Source organism: Camelina sativa, chromosome 3 (genome assembly GCF_000633955.1).
Source record: "Camelina sativa cultivar DH55 chromosome 3, Cs, whole genome shotgun sequence".
Taxonomy (NCBI): Eukaryota; Viridiplantae; Streptophyta; class Magnoliopsida; order Brassicales; family Brassicaceae; genus Camelina; species Camelina sativa.
The window spans coordinates 5,786,960-5,801,083 of NC_025687.1; the positions used below are offsets into that span (position 1 = coordinate 5,786,960).

At 34.8% G+C, this 14,124-nt stretch overlaps 5 protein-coding genes across 5 annotated transcripts; 4 read left to right on the forward strand and 1 right to left on the reverse strand.

The window, feature by feature from the left end:
- Positions 17-1,084, forward strand: LOC109130237 (pentatricopeptide repeat-containing protein At1g12620-like). Its single transcript, XM_019239691.1, has one exon. The coding sequence runs from the start codon at positions 17-19 to the stop codon at positions 1,082-1,084; it is 1,068 nt and encodes a 355-aa protein (XP_019095236.1).
- Positions 2,454-3,224, forward strand: LOC109130238 (uncharacterized mitochondrial protein AtMg00810-like). The gene has a single exon (XM_019239692.1). The coding sequence runs from the start codon at positions 2,454-2,456 to the stop codon at positions 3,222-3,224; it is 771 nt and encodes a 256-aa protein (XP_019095237.1).
- Positions 5,722-6,576, forward strand: LOC104771721 (pentatricopeptide repeat-containing protein At1g12620-like). Its single transcript, XM_019239694.1, has one exon. The coding sequence runs from the start codon at positions 5,722-5,724 to the stop codon at positions 6,574-6,576; it is 855 nt and encodes a 284-aa protein (XP_019095239.1).
- On the forward strand, positions 6,886-8,491 carry LOC104771785 (cysteine-rich and transmembrane domain-containing protein A-like). The gene is made up of 3 exons (XM_010496367.2): positions 6,886-7,001; positions 7,108-7,384; positions 8,162-8,491. The coding sequence occupies exons 1-3, from the start codon at positions 6,959-6,961 to the stop codon at positions 8,208-8,210; spliced, it is 369 nt and encodes a 122-aa protein (XP_010494669.1). The 5' UTR covers positions 6,886-6,958; the 3' UTR covers positions 8,211-8,491.
- Positions 11,815-14,080, reverse strand: LOC104778697 (mitochondrial import receptor subunit TOM40-1-like). Its single transcript, XM_010503142.2, has 8 exons — positions 14,011-14,080; positions 13,338-13,416; positions 13,172-13,226; positions 12,965-13,063; positions 12,385-12,507; positions 12,247-12,315; positions 12,064-12,147; positions 11,815-11,964 (listed from the first exon to the last, which is right to left on the reverse strand). Exons 1-8 carry the CDS (start codon positions 14,078-14,080, stop codon positions 11,815-11,817), a joined length of 729 nt encoding a protein of 242 aa, XP_010501444.2.

A 14,124-nucleotide genomic window follows, 5' to 3' on the forward strand; every position in this document is an offset into this window, starting at 1 on the left:
TTCTTTAATCTGGGTCATGAATGGATTGGTTCAGACACGTCAACTCCGAAGGTCAGGTACTTTGAGAACTGCTTTACTCTTGTCTTGCTGCGAACGAGACTATTCTGGTTTCAGCGATAGGAATCTGTCTTACAGAGAGAGATTGAGAAGTGGGCTTTTAGATATTAAGGAAGATGATGCTGTTGATCTGTTCCAATCCATGATTAGGTCTCGTCCTCTTCCCACTGTCATTGATTTCAATAGATTGTTTAGTGCTGTTGCCAGAACAAAGCAGTATGATCTCGTTTTAGTTCTCTCCAAGCAGATGGAGTTGATTGGGATTGCGTATGACTTGTACTCTCTCAATATTGTCATCAATTGTTTCTGTCGGCGTGGTAAAGTTTGTTTCGCTTTTTCTGTTTTGGGGGAGATCCTGAAACTTGGCTACGAGCCTGACACTATCACATTTTCAACTCTACTCAATGGCTTATGTCTCAAGGGCCGAGTTTCCGAAGCGGTTGAGTTAGTTGATCGAATGGTAGAAATGGGACATACGCCCAATGCCATTACAATCAGCACTTTGGTCAATGGACTTTGTCTCAATGGTAAAGTCTCTAAAGCTGTGGTTTTGATCGATCAGATGGTGGCTAATGGCTGTCAACCCGATGAAGTTACATATGGACCGGTTTTAAATGTGATGTGCAAGTCCGGGAAAACTGCCTTGGCCATGGAGTTGCTCAGAAAGATGGAAGAAAGAAAGATGAAGCTCGATGCAGCCATATACACTATCCTCATTGATGGGCTTTGCAAAGACGGGAGCTTCCACGATGCACTCAACCTTTTCAACGAAATGGAAGTGAAAGGTTTTAAAGCAGATGTTATTACCTACACCACTCTCATTAAAGGCTTTTGTAATGATGGTAGATGGGATGATGGTGCGCAGTTGCTCAGGGATATGATCACAAGGAGAATCACCCCTGACGTTATTACCTACACCACTCTCATTAGAGGCTTCTGTAATGCTGGTAGATGGGATGATAGAGGATGGGCATGCGCCAGACGGTTGTACATACAACACTCTAATCCGAGCACATCTCCTAGTTAGTGATGTAATCAAATCAGCTCAACTAATCGAAGAAATGAAGAGGTGCGGGTTCGCTGCTGATGCTTCGACTATAAAGATAGTTATGGATATGTTATCTGATGGTAGATTGGACAAAAAGTTTTTGGATATGCCTTCTTAGAATGTTTTCATCTTAGAAAGAATTGGTCATAGAGTAGTCTTGAGGAAGAATGGATAGAAAGAGTTGAATAGGAGGAAGATGCCACACGACGACACCGTTTCTTACCTTCTTGTAGGCTGCGTTGAGGAACCATATGAGTCTATGACCCAGAATATTGTTGTGTTTGTATCTTCTTCTTTTAGTCTACCCCTGTTTCGGTTCTGAATTATTCTTTGAAATTTAATGTTAAAGAACAAAAGTTATAATGTCTCAAGTATCAAAAACATATTTGTACTAGAGTCGTAACATTTGCAATGTACCTTGTTTAAACAACTCTCAAAACACTAAACAGCGCTCTGAGCACTTGCAAATAAGATACAAGAAAATCAATTTCACAAGAGCAATCTTTCTCTAACTAGCTTTGATTGAGCTGGTTTAATCGATAAGTTTTCTTTTTTTGGTCTGTAAGCTCCGTGTCCCATTGCCCTCAACTGCTTCATTACTGCAGTGAGGGTGTCGAAGAAAATAAAAAATCTACGTGGATTCATCCTTGTTGAATCAATTCTGATTTTTTGGGGCCCACATCACATATGCCACGTTCTAATTTTTGTTTTTGTTTTTGTTTTTTTTTTTTCGAAAAAGAAAAAAGGTTAGGAGAGGGAGACATGTGTTGTATTCTTATTGAAAAGTAAGATTTTGAAATTTTTTTTTTTACCTTATTATTTCAAAATTAATTATTATGTAGTAAATATTTTTTTTATAAAATAATTTATATATCAAAATTCAACATTTTTTACACACTATAAATAGAGACTTGGTTCATTTTATTCCAATACAAAAAAATTCATCATTTCTAATATATTTTCAAATTCTTCTCTAATAAACTCTTGTTATTTTCATATTTTATAATTTTGTTATATTAAAAATTAGCTAAAAATATAAAATTTCAATTTAAAAAATAATAATGTAACTTTTCTTAATTTTAGTTATTATTATAAATGTGTTGTTATCAAATTAAATAAAAATAAGAATATAAAACGAAAATAGTAGGGTAAGGTGTTGAATTTTATTAAATAAAACTATTGGAGAGGTTAAAATTGATCTGGGCGTTGAATGATCAGGTGAAAGAAAGAGAAATGATTTCGAGTGTTAAAATTTGAGCTGGAATATGTTGTCAAGGCCGAATATAACAAAGCTGGGATTCTGCTTTCTCAATCACATTATGCAAAGTCTATCATAGCTAAAGCTAATATGGAAGACTATAAACCAGTAGCGACTCCGGTGGATGTCAACTCCAAGCTCACAGCTGAATGTGGAGAAAAGATTCATAATCCAACAGAGTATCGAAGCTTAGCAGGAGCTATGCAATATTTGACATTCACTAGGCCAGATATCACATATGCGGTACAACAAATTTGCCTGTTTATGCATAATCCCAGAGTTCCACACTATCAAGCGTTAAAACGAGTCATCCGTTATCTTCAGGGCACACTGACCCATGGCCTGCAACTTTATAGAGGGACAATCGGCTCTCTCACTGCTTATACAGACTCAGATTGGGCAGGTTGCTCAGACACAAGACGCTCAACATTGGGTTATTGTGTATATCTAGGCGAAAACTTAATCTCTTGGTCATCCAAACGCCAACAAACTGTGTCACGTTCTAGTGTCGAATCCGAATATAAAGGAGTAGCTAATATGGTAGCTGAAACTTGTTGGATAAAGAACCTCCTGCTGGAAATGCATATACCGATCCGATCTGCAACGTTGGTCTATTGTGATAATATCAGTGCAATATATCTTTCAAACAATCTGATTCAACATCAAAGGACTAAACATATCGAGATTGATCTCCACTTTGTTCGGGAGAAGGTGTGCCTTGGACAGGTGAAGGTGCTACATGTTCCTTCTTCATTGCAGTTTGCGGACATTTTCACCAAGGGTCTACCGACTATGTTATTCAACGAATTCAGGTCCAGTTTAACCGTCCGGTGTTCAGACGATTTCACTGCGGGAGGGTGAACGATGGTCAATATTAGGTCCACAAAACTCTCCTCAATAACGGATCAACATAAGTTAGAGATCTTCTCTGATCTTCTCCGATATTCTCGAGGGATCAAATCTCTTTGTAACTAAGTAGTCTTTATATAGAGTGTAATCTTGATTTGTAAAGGATGAGGAAATACAGAAGACTTTCAGCATGCATTGAAATTAAAAAATATATATATGGTTTATTCTGGTTCTTTATTTTAAAGAATTTCAACTATAACTTTGTAAATTTCAAAATATCTAAACCTTTTTAAAAATTTAAAATATTTAAACTTATAAAACGTTAAAGGTATTAATAATATTTAAACTTATTAAGAAGTTTAAATCTTATAAGTATTTCAATTTCTATAAAAAAAAATCTTAAAACATTTTAAATTTTAATAATATATTTAAATATTTTCTGCGGTATATTACGAATTAAAATATCAGGATTATATAGCATAACATGTTTGAGTAGATAATAATATAAATTTAAAATATCATTAATTTGGTGCTACATGGGTTAATAAATTAATGCTGGTTAAATAAAAATATGATATGTCTATGACATGTTTGAATAGACATATCTAATTAAGGTTGTTAAATTAATGTTGTAACAAAAATAAAAATATGTGGTATACTTAACAATCAAAATACAATTACATAATTTTAAACATTAAAAAAATCAAATAAAATTAACAACAACAAAAATTATTTTTTTTTATCAGATAACTTAATCTGCGGTGTACTGCGGATCAAAATCTAGATATTCCCGAATAGATCTTACAAGATAGATATAATTTCCACGTCATATTCAGCATATGATTTCATTGCATATTGTTTCATCCAAAAAAAGAAAAAAAAAACTTTTAAAACAAATAAAACAATCACATATATAATACTTTAAATAAAAATACAAAATAAACAAAAAAATTTCAATATATGCTGTGTAACACGGGCCGAATTCTAGTTCTAAACTTATTTTATTTTGTTGTATTGTAATTTTATTGTACATTGTTTTGGTATATGATAAAGTTAATTTCGTCAACTATGTAAAGCCTTTTAGCTAGGTTGAGCAATCAGCATGTCCAAAATAAATAGTCGGAAAGCCAATAATTAAACCTTTAAAGTTATGGCACTAATTAGGCCAACTAATCCTATCACCAAGGTTCGAATATTCTCCTAGCATAGGGTTAACAATATCCGAAGACTAAGGGGGGTATTCGCTAATCTTAATTTACACATTTTCCCCCTAAATCTCTGAACAAATTAATTTTTGTACCGACCATAAAGATAAATTATCTTAGATAATGAAGAAGCGAATTAATAATTTAATTAATAGACACAAATAATATTTGTCAAATATGATAGCGAAAACCGAAAAAGTAGAAGAACAAAAAAAAACCATCGTATCTTTCTTTTAAAAATTGTGCTTTTTAAAAAAGGGAAAACAAAAAAAAAATAAAAATCAGTTGGGTCATTTTCGAAGGTGTTGACGTCTCCACATACTTTATATTAATTCTTATCCATCTTTATTTTCCTTTGTATTTTTACTTATTCATCTTGGTGAACGTAATATATATATATATATATCACTACGTTTGATAATTGATGATTGTCGAATACAAAAACAAGGTGAAATATGATTTAATAGTTTCAAGTGTTTGCTTAATCAATTACGAAAGAAAACAAAGTAAGCACGTTACATTTACGGAAGCAACCAAGCATGCATGATGCATCCATTAATAAAAGAAGGCGAATTAGATGCTCGTTCGGGGAGCATCGAAGCTCACTTTAAAAAAAAAAGATAGAACAATTTCTAAATATACTAATACTATTTTAAGTCTGATTTGTATTATTCTTTTTCCATGTAGTTGTTTATTTTTTTAACTTTTCACCGTTGCTCATGAACCTCTTTCCAACGACATTTTACACCGTTTTTAAACTCCGAGTGTAAACATCCTGCCGTTTTAGCCAACGATTCAATGACTTCCCTAAAAACTCATCTATTTCCATTTTCTGATTTGCAATTCCGTTTTAATTGTCCTTTAAAATAATACTAATACTCCAACTTTGGTCTTTCCAAATTTAATCCACTACCTACCCAAACCACAACAATAAAACGACACAAAGCATACTTTAATATGATTTATTTTTTATTGTCATTAAATACATCTACATCAACCGACGCACCATCTTAAATCTTATGATAATCAACATAAATAAAAACGGTATTTTTCAAATATTTAAAACTCTTTTATACTGGTGGTCAAATTGGTATACTGCATTAAACTATAACTTGGTGGGAAATCAAAATTTCTTTTAGTAACAAAGTGGAAAAAGAAGAAGAATATGGTGCGCAGTTGCTGAGAGATATGGTGCGCAGTTGCTGAGAGATATGATCACAAGGAATATCACCCCCAACGTTGTCACATTCAACGCCTTGATTGATAATTTTGTGAAAGAGGGAAAACTTCTAGAGGCCGAAACAATGCACAATGAGATGATTCGACGAGGTATAGCTCCTAATACTATTACATACAATTCTTTGATAGATGGGTTTTGCAAGGAGAACCGCCTTGATGAGGCAAACCAGATGTTGGACGTGATGGTTAGCAAAGAGTGTGATTCTAATACTGTGACGTTTAATATCCTTATCAATGGTTATTGTAAGGCTAAGCGGGTTGACGATGGTTTGGAACTCTTCCGCAAAATGTCTTTGAGAGGAGTGGTTGCTAATAGAGTTACTTATAACACCCTTGTCCAAGGGTTTTGCCAATCGGGAAAACTTGAGGTTGCCAAAGAACTCTTCCAAGAGATGGTTTCTCGTCGTGTTCCTCCTAGTATTGTGACTTACAAAATTTTGCTGGTTGGGTTGTGTGACAATGGGGAAATAGAAAAAGCATTGGAAATATTTGAAAAAATACAGAAGAGAAAGATGGATCTTGATATTCGTATCTATAACATTATTATTCATCGGATGTGCAATGCTAGTAAGGTGGATGATGCTTGGGATTTATTCTGTAGTCTACCTCTTAGAGGAGTGAAGGCCGATGTTAAGACATACAACATAATGATTGGAGGACTGTGTAAGAAAGGGTCACTGTCTGAAGCGGACCTGTTGTTTAGAAAAATGGAAGAAGAGGATGAGCATGAGCCAGATGGTTGTACATACAACACACTAATCCGAGCACATCTCCGAGGTAGTGACATAAATACATCAGCTGAACTCATCGAAGAAATGAAAAGGTGCAGGTTCGCTGCTGATGCGTCCACTATAAAAATTGTTATGGATATGTTATCGGATGGTAGATTAAAGAAAAGCTTTTTGGATATGCTTTCTTAGAATTATATATGTATAATAAACATCATTGCTTTCTCAGAACATTGAAAGATAATAAAAGTCCTTCAAGTGGTCTTTTCTAACACAATCCTGGAGTTACATTATTACATATAGCAGCATTTGATGTATACACAACATGTTTTCCTTCTTTAAGAAAAGCTGATCGTCCCACACCAAAGTACAGAACCATTCTTCTTCTTTAAAGTCAAAAGGGCTTTGAGTACAAACATTTTCGGCCCAAAAGTCCAATAAGAACGTGAGTAGCATGATTTACACGTGACTTTACTTAATTGAAAAGGTCCCCCTCCTCCTCAAAATATCTCTTTTTTTTTTTTTTCGATAATCCAAAACTCTCTGAATCGAATTGAAGAGAGAAAGAAAAGAAATGAGCTACGAGAAAGTCCCACCGGAATCGTATCCTCCTCCAGGTTTTGTTCGATTCGACTCCCTTAGCTTTTTTTTTTATTTCTTTTTTCTGATTCTCTGATTTTTGATTCGATTCTCAATTCTATTTTTGTGATCGGACGAATTTAGGATACCAATCTCACTATCCACCACCGGGTTATCCATCGGCACCACCGTCGCATCACGAAGGATATCCTCCTCCACCTCAATCTCACGGAGGATATCCGTATCCACCACCGTCTTCGCGTCCTTACGAAGGCGGTTATCAAGGTTACTTCGCCGGAGGAGGTTATCCTCATCATCATCAGGGACCTCCGCCGCCGCCGCAGAACTACGATCACTGCCATCACGATCATCACCATTACCAAGATTCTGACTCTGGTTGCTCTTCTTTCCTCCGTGGCTGGTTCGTTTCTCTCCACTACTAACCTATATTAACTCTCCCCGCCTTTTTAATTACTTTCCGGTATCATTGTTTCCGTTTATACTTGATTCTTTTGTTTTGTTTACTCGATTCTTGTTAACTCATTTGTGTTGGTTCAAAGCTGTGATTGAGCTTTATGTTGGCTTCTCTTTTCACAAAATTGATTGATCTGTGACACTTTAGGAGCAACGTGTGGGGGTTTAAAGGATCACTGGTTAATGTTGAACCAAGTGTTTGTTTTTTGGTTAATGTTGGGAATGTTGAGAATACAGTATGTTTTGATCAAATGATGCTGATCAGAACCAGATTCCCTTCTGTGTATGTTAGTTGAATTTTGGACAACTACTAGGAAACTCTCAGACTTGCGTTCCTTTTCATTTTGTTTGATGGCCATCAAATCGGAATTTGACTGCTAGAGATTCGTGTATTAATCCTTAGATTTAGTTCTTCTAAGGAAGGTTCTGATGAGTTTAGAGCTATTCATTCATGTCTAGACACCTTTTTTACTGTTCATCTCGTGACTGACACTCCGGTAGTTGAATTTTTTTGGACATGATCGTTTTACTTTGCAATTTATTTAGTTTCTCTCTTAAGAACTACCTAATGGCCCATTATTTTAGATTCTCTTAACCCCAAAATATATGTACTAAAAAGTCTTTAGATAAGGTAGAATTTTGAATTCCTAGTGTCTATTATCTTCTGCACAGCTTTTCTTATGCTGCTCACTCTAATGAAACTCTTTTATATTTTGAATCGCAGTCTCGCTGCTCTCTGCTGTTGCTGTGTGTTGGAGGAATGCTGCTTCTGAGAATGCCCGTCTCTGCGGATTTCGTCATTTAAAAGTCAACATTTTATATCTCCAATCAAAACATATACCATAACTCTCTATGTCTTCTGATGTACACTACTATATCATGTTTCGTTGTCTGTTAATGTTTGACCTCTTTGTTTGAGAGAGTGCGCGCTCCTCCAGATCATGGATGGATGGATTAGACAAAGTAGGTTTCTTGTGGATGTTCTTTGTAATTTTAATATGATATTTTGGAAAACATAGTTTTGCTATTTTATCCAGATTTCACTTCTTTCAAAGGGCTGAATTATATCGTGATAATAAAATGCATATCATTTATTAGTTATTCCCTCTTTGTTCGTTCAATTACAAAGTTTGATAAATGCAACCTACATTGAAGGCAGATCAAAACAACAGCAAACTATGAGCACAAAGAAAATGTTGAAAACATATCAAGCTTTCACAGAAATCAGTTTATGTCTGAAGAACCTAAAATTGAAGAAAGCGCTAAAACAAAATGCATGCCCTAAAACAATATCAAATGCATGCCCTAAAACAAAAACAAACATGTACCATTGAGAGGAATCCTAACATATGGCGGTGCATTTTTTCTAGTCCCAATCACTGTTCGGTAGAGGTAAAGTTTATCAACCTTCTCTCGAGCTGGAAACAAAGTACAAGAGGTTAATGAGAAAGATGTGTGATCTTGGTTCATTCTCGTTTATGTTTTGTACCAATCCAATATGCAATTGTTCCTCATCCATTGGTTCCTTCTCGTTTATGTTTTTTTCTTGACCAATATGCACTTGCTGCTCCTCCTCGCATGTATCCATGTGCACTGATCTATCATCTCTAGAAACAGGGTCATCCGTTTAACCATGGATCATTTCATAGACTTGTGGTCAAGATTTTGCAACTATTTCTTTGCTTTGATTTCAATCAATCTTCATGTACTTGACTTAGAGATCATGGAGTTGCCACTTAATGCAGAAGTCTTTGTAAGCTTCATGAGCATGACATCTGTTCAAAACCTAAATCAATCTTTTTTGATAATGTGCATTTACAAGTAAGTAGCAATGGAAACAAGAACCAAAAAACAAATCTGTTCGAAATAGCTAAAATATGATGTGAAAATTATACTTTATATACACACTAGGATCTTCATAGAAGAGAACAGACACTTTTCAGAAGAAAAAAAAAAAGGGATATTTCTTCAAACCCGTCGCCCGTGTGGGGAATCTAACCACGAAGCTTTGCTGTTGTCGGAGGAACATTAAGGGTGTGTAGCCAATAGGCCACACGATCATTCGTTACACTAGCGACATTATATCTATATTAATCGAAACGACATACGCTTTGGTTCGGAAAAAGAAGAGAACAGCTTCCATCTTTGTGAGATAAGGCAGCGAGACTTGGATTGAATTCAACGATTGAATGAAATTGAAATTCACAGGCGGATTACAAGATCAAATCGACATTTTTCAAAAAATGAAAAAAAGGGTGATATTCTCTACAAACCCGCTATTGCGGGGAATTGAACCAGGAAGCTTGCACCGCCTGTCAAAGTATCAGTAAGGGTGTGTAGCCAATAGGCCACACGTTCAAGCTAGCGACATTATTTCTTTATAAATAAATATAAGCGACATGATAATCGATGGATACCCGATGGATTCGTAGTAAAGACAAGCCAAGGAGCTTACAATAATCGACCAAAATTAGCAATTTCACTGATACAAGAACGCCATGAGACAAACCACAGAAAGAGAAACGTAAATATTTGAATAAGAAGCGAATCATCATCAATTAAGCAACAAGGAAGACGAATTTTACAAACCCTATCAGCGATTTAGCGCAAATCTCCCGCCTCGAAATTTCAAACTTTTCCATTTTAGTACCCGACACCAAGAGAGACCTTCTTCTCCGGTCACCATGTCAAGTCGATCAAGTGGAAGACGAAAAGACAAACTGTTGATTGGGCCGTAAAAGGGCCTTGTTCGTTTTTTCTATAAACTGATCGACACCGTTGAAATTCTGAATTTAATCTCAACCGTTAAAACATATATTTACTTATTAAAGGGGGTATATATCAGCTAAAACTTTCTTGGGCCTGGGCCATTTATGCGAGTCTATTTCCCGTTAATATATTTCGCTCCAAACAAAAAAAAAAAATGTTGTATATAGTAGATTTAAACCCAAAAAAATAGAAACAAAAATATATGCAGTACATTTAATCGACTAACACGAGTTTTTCTGAAAATGATTGATTAGATAAATAGCCAAAGTTTGATTAAAATTAGCAGAAAGAAAACGTGTGACAAAATCATAATTAGGGAATACAGTTTCGTATGGGGCATTTTTAATATAGAAATGTCTAAATGCGACAATTTTTTCCCTAATAAAGGATTTAATATATAATTTGACCAATCATACTTACTAAACTGGTGACAGTGAGAAAAAAAAAAAACCGATAGTAATAAACAAACAAGAAAAGACGCGTTGCCAAGTCCCAAGGCTGCGTTAATATAGTATGTGTAATCGAAACTTACATGTCATTAATAATAGAGGACTACATTAATTTAATGTAATGAAAATTAACTAATGATATGGTATTTACAACTTTTTTGTTTAGTTACATTAAGAATGATTATTTCTTACCAAGCTAACAAAGTCAGATCTTATTTACATAATATCATTTGATTTTAGGAGGTATGTGGAAGCTAAAAGTATCAAAAAAATTAGTTGTTAGAGAAGTGATTAATTTTAGGAGAAGTGATCAAGAAAAGTGCTCGAACTTGGCCAATACAAAGACAGCTAAATCTCTAACACGACAATACAATTTTCCTATTCCAACACACTGATCAAGAAACCCATAGACTGATGAGATATCCGGGGAATTCAATGTACAGGGGAAAGCTAAAGAATTAGAATATTAGAAGAAAAAATATATAGATCGGCAAAGCGATTTATGATATACTTAACCGTATGCCTAAAAGAATCCATAATGGTCTGAAGAACCTAAAATTGAAGAAAGAGCTAACGAACAATATCAAATGCATGCCTAAAAGAATCCTAACATATGGCGGTGCATTTTTTCTAGTCCCAATCACTGTTCGGTAGAGGTAAAGTTTATCAACCTTCTCTCGAGCTGGAAACAAAGTACAAGAGGTTAATGAGAAAGGTGTCATCTTGCATGATTCAGTCTTTTTTTGGACTGTTTGTTAATTGCAGCTTATTGTTGATATGCATCATTGAGCAAAAAAGAGATGAAATTTAGAAGCATGTCTTGCACCAACAGAGTAGAAAGAGAGTATTGAATAATGAATGAATGATTCCACGTTTTGTTTTTAGAATTCCTGAAAGGGGTTTTCTATTAAAAAAATCTCTCAAAATCGCCAATTTTTGCAACTTCATCATGAATCTCTAATAAATGCAAACTAATCATACGAAGTCAAAAAGAATTATAACATTCATATTCGTATGTATCTTCTCAAAAGTCTCACATACGTAAAATTTTCAACAACTTGTGAATTCAATATGTTCTAGTAGTAGTAGTTGATTCTTTTCTCCAGTCATCTACACGTACGTTCATATCACGTATATAGTGACATATTTTCCGCAGTTCTTAACCATATGGTAAGCGCAAACCAAGCCTCTGATTCATGTTCTTAAGATCCAAACTTGCAGTTAGAAGACCCCTGAGTCCCACATTCAATTTTCTTTTAAGATGTGCATATACAACACCGTTAGAATCAATCTTTCCCTGGACACGAGACTGAAACAAAACAAAACCTCATATTACTAGAATTAAAACGGATTTATATAAAACTTTGTTTTCAATTCCATTACATCTCTAAAAAAACAAGAATATTACCAGTCTATACTTGTAGTCATACCCAACACTAGCTCCAACATCTCTTGAAAAGCAATTGTACACAAAATCAGTGGCGAGTGAAACCTGATTATGAGCAGAAAGATACATATTATTATCTGTCATGATTATTATTATCTCATCGAGCTAGCTTAAAGAGAAAATTAAATGAGAATGCCCCATTACCTTCTTTGAAATCTTATGAACGTAGGTCATAAGTACATCACCACTGCTTTCAACTTTAGCAGAGGCCACCTGTTCATAAAGAAAAGTTGTCAATTATATAAAAAATGATCCAAATAGTTTCTATCAATCAAGCATTACCATCTTATCGGTCTCGTATCTTGCAGCATAGCCTACAGACGTCTCTTGAGGCACCCTGGTCCAGAAGAAATGACCACCCGAAGATGAGACATAACCAGCCAAATATAGACGGGGTGTCACACGCTGTACAACAATTTAAAAATAAGAAGAAGCAATTTTTGCAGTAAAATTAGTAACATTATGATGCAAACAGTCTTTTTTTTTTTCTTCTTTTCTGTTGTATATGTGAGCTAATTGTTATTGAAGTATTAAAAAAGCTTAGAACACAAACTGAGAGTAGCAAATTTACCTTGATATATGTTGCTCGAATTAGACCCGTGCTCTAGAGTTGAACTTGAACCCTATTGTTTGGAGCCTACAGAAATGTGAGCCAAATTACAAGAAAAAGTTAAAAGAAATTATTCATCAAACATTCATCACAAAGATTCAAATAAGAGATAAGTTCCTGACCAAGTAATAAAAGCCGAGTAGTGTCTCGTACAAACGTGCCTCTCTCAGCTGGAAAAGAATGTAAGAATGTCAAGAGAAGATACACCATCGAATAATCACATTATCCTTAGTTGCAAGTTGCAACACTTACATCAATAAATGAAAGCATAAACAACTGCTCGCTCATGATAGGGGCTATCACACTCGCAGTTAGTCTATCATGAGTAACAATTCCTTTAAAGAAGACGACCTGCAACAATACATTTTATCTTTTGATTTCCATAAAGAAAGAAAAAAGAAAAAGAAAAAAAAGAGGTAATGTTCATTAAATAATCCAATAACACGACCCAAATAAAACCTTTGAGAACAAGTAGGAAGCACGAAACGCATAATGTTTTGGCCCCATCGATGAACTGTTTGACACAAGTATAAACGGGCTTAATTAACGAGAAACAAACACCAAAAGAAATGGAAAATAACTGTTTGCAAATATATATGACTGTAAAACCTGAACACAATCTCACCTGATATCAAAGTTTTTATTAAAAAAGGCTGGGGAGTAGTTCACATTAAAACCCTTGAAATAACCTGGGTTTAAAGAAACTGCAAAGAAATAAATACTGGTTACAACGATAGTTGACAAAATGACGTTTGTTGACTACCAAGAATTAAGACAGACTTTTGAATCAAATCCGGATCGAATTGAACAATTTAAATCATACTAGATAGTTTCTACTAGTAATATGTAAATCTCGTAAGACCACTTTAAAACGATTCATGAAAAACAATTAGAAACGAAACAGTACTGGTGGTGGAGCTAGGAATTCAATTCATCAGGGTCAAAATATAATTTAAGAGGTCAATTGTGTTATTAATTTTTTTTATAGGGGTCAATTCTGCTATTTTATCAGTGTCAGTTTGATTTTTTTCCTGAAAATTCAACTAAATTTAAAATTTCACCAGGATCAGTTGACCCACATGCTTCTACCCTAGCTCCGCCCATGGCCTAGAGTGCTCGAACTTGGCCAACACAAACAACACAAGACAGCTAATTAAATCTCTAACACGACAATAACTCATGAAGCCATTACAAAGAACAAAAAAAAATATCGATCGTTAAAAGCTATTTATGATACTTATTGTCAGCTTCTTTATCGATATTGTCATATATTATAGGACAAAAGCGGCTCGAGTAACCATCTTTCTCATCGGCTTGTTTCGTTGTAGACGGTGGTAAGAGATCCGCCATCGCCGCCGTTATCGTCATGGGGGTAGAGAGTAGAGACGAAGAACTAAAAGGAAGGTTTTTTT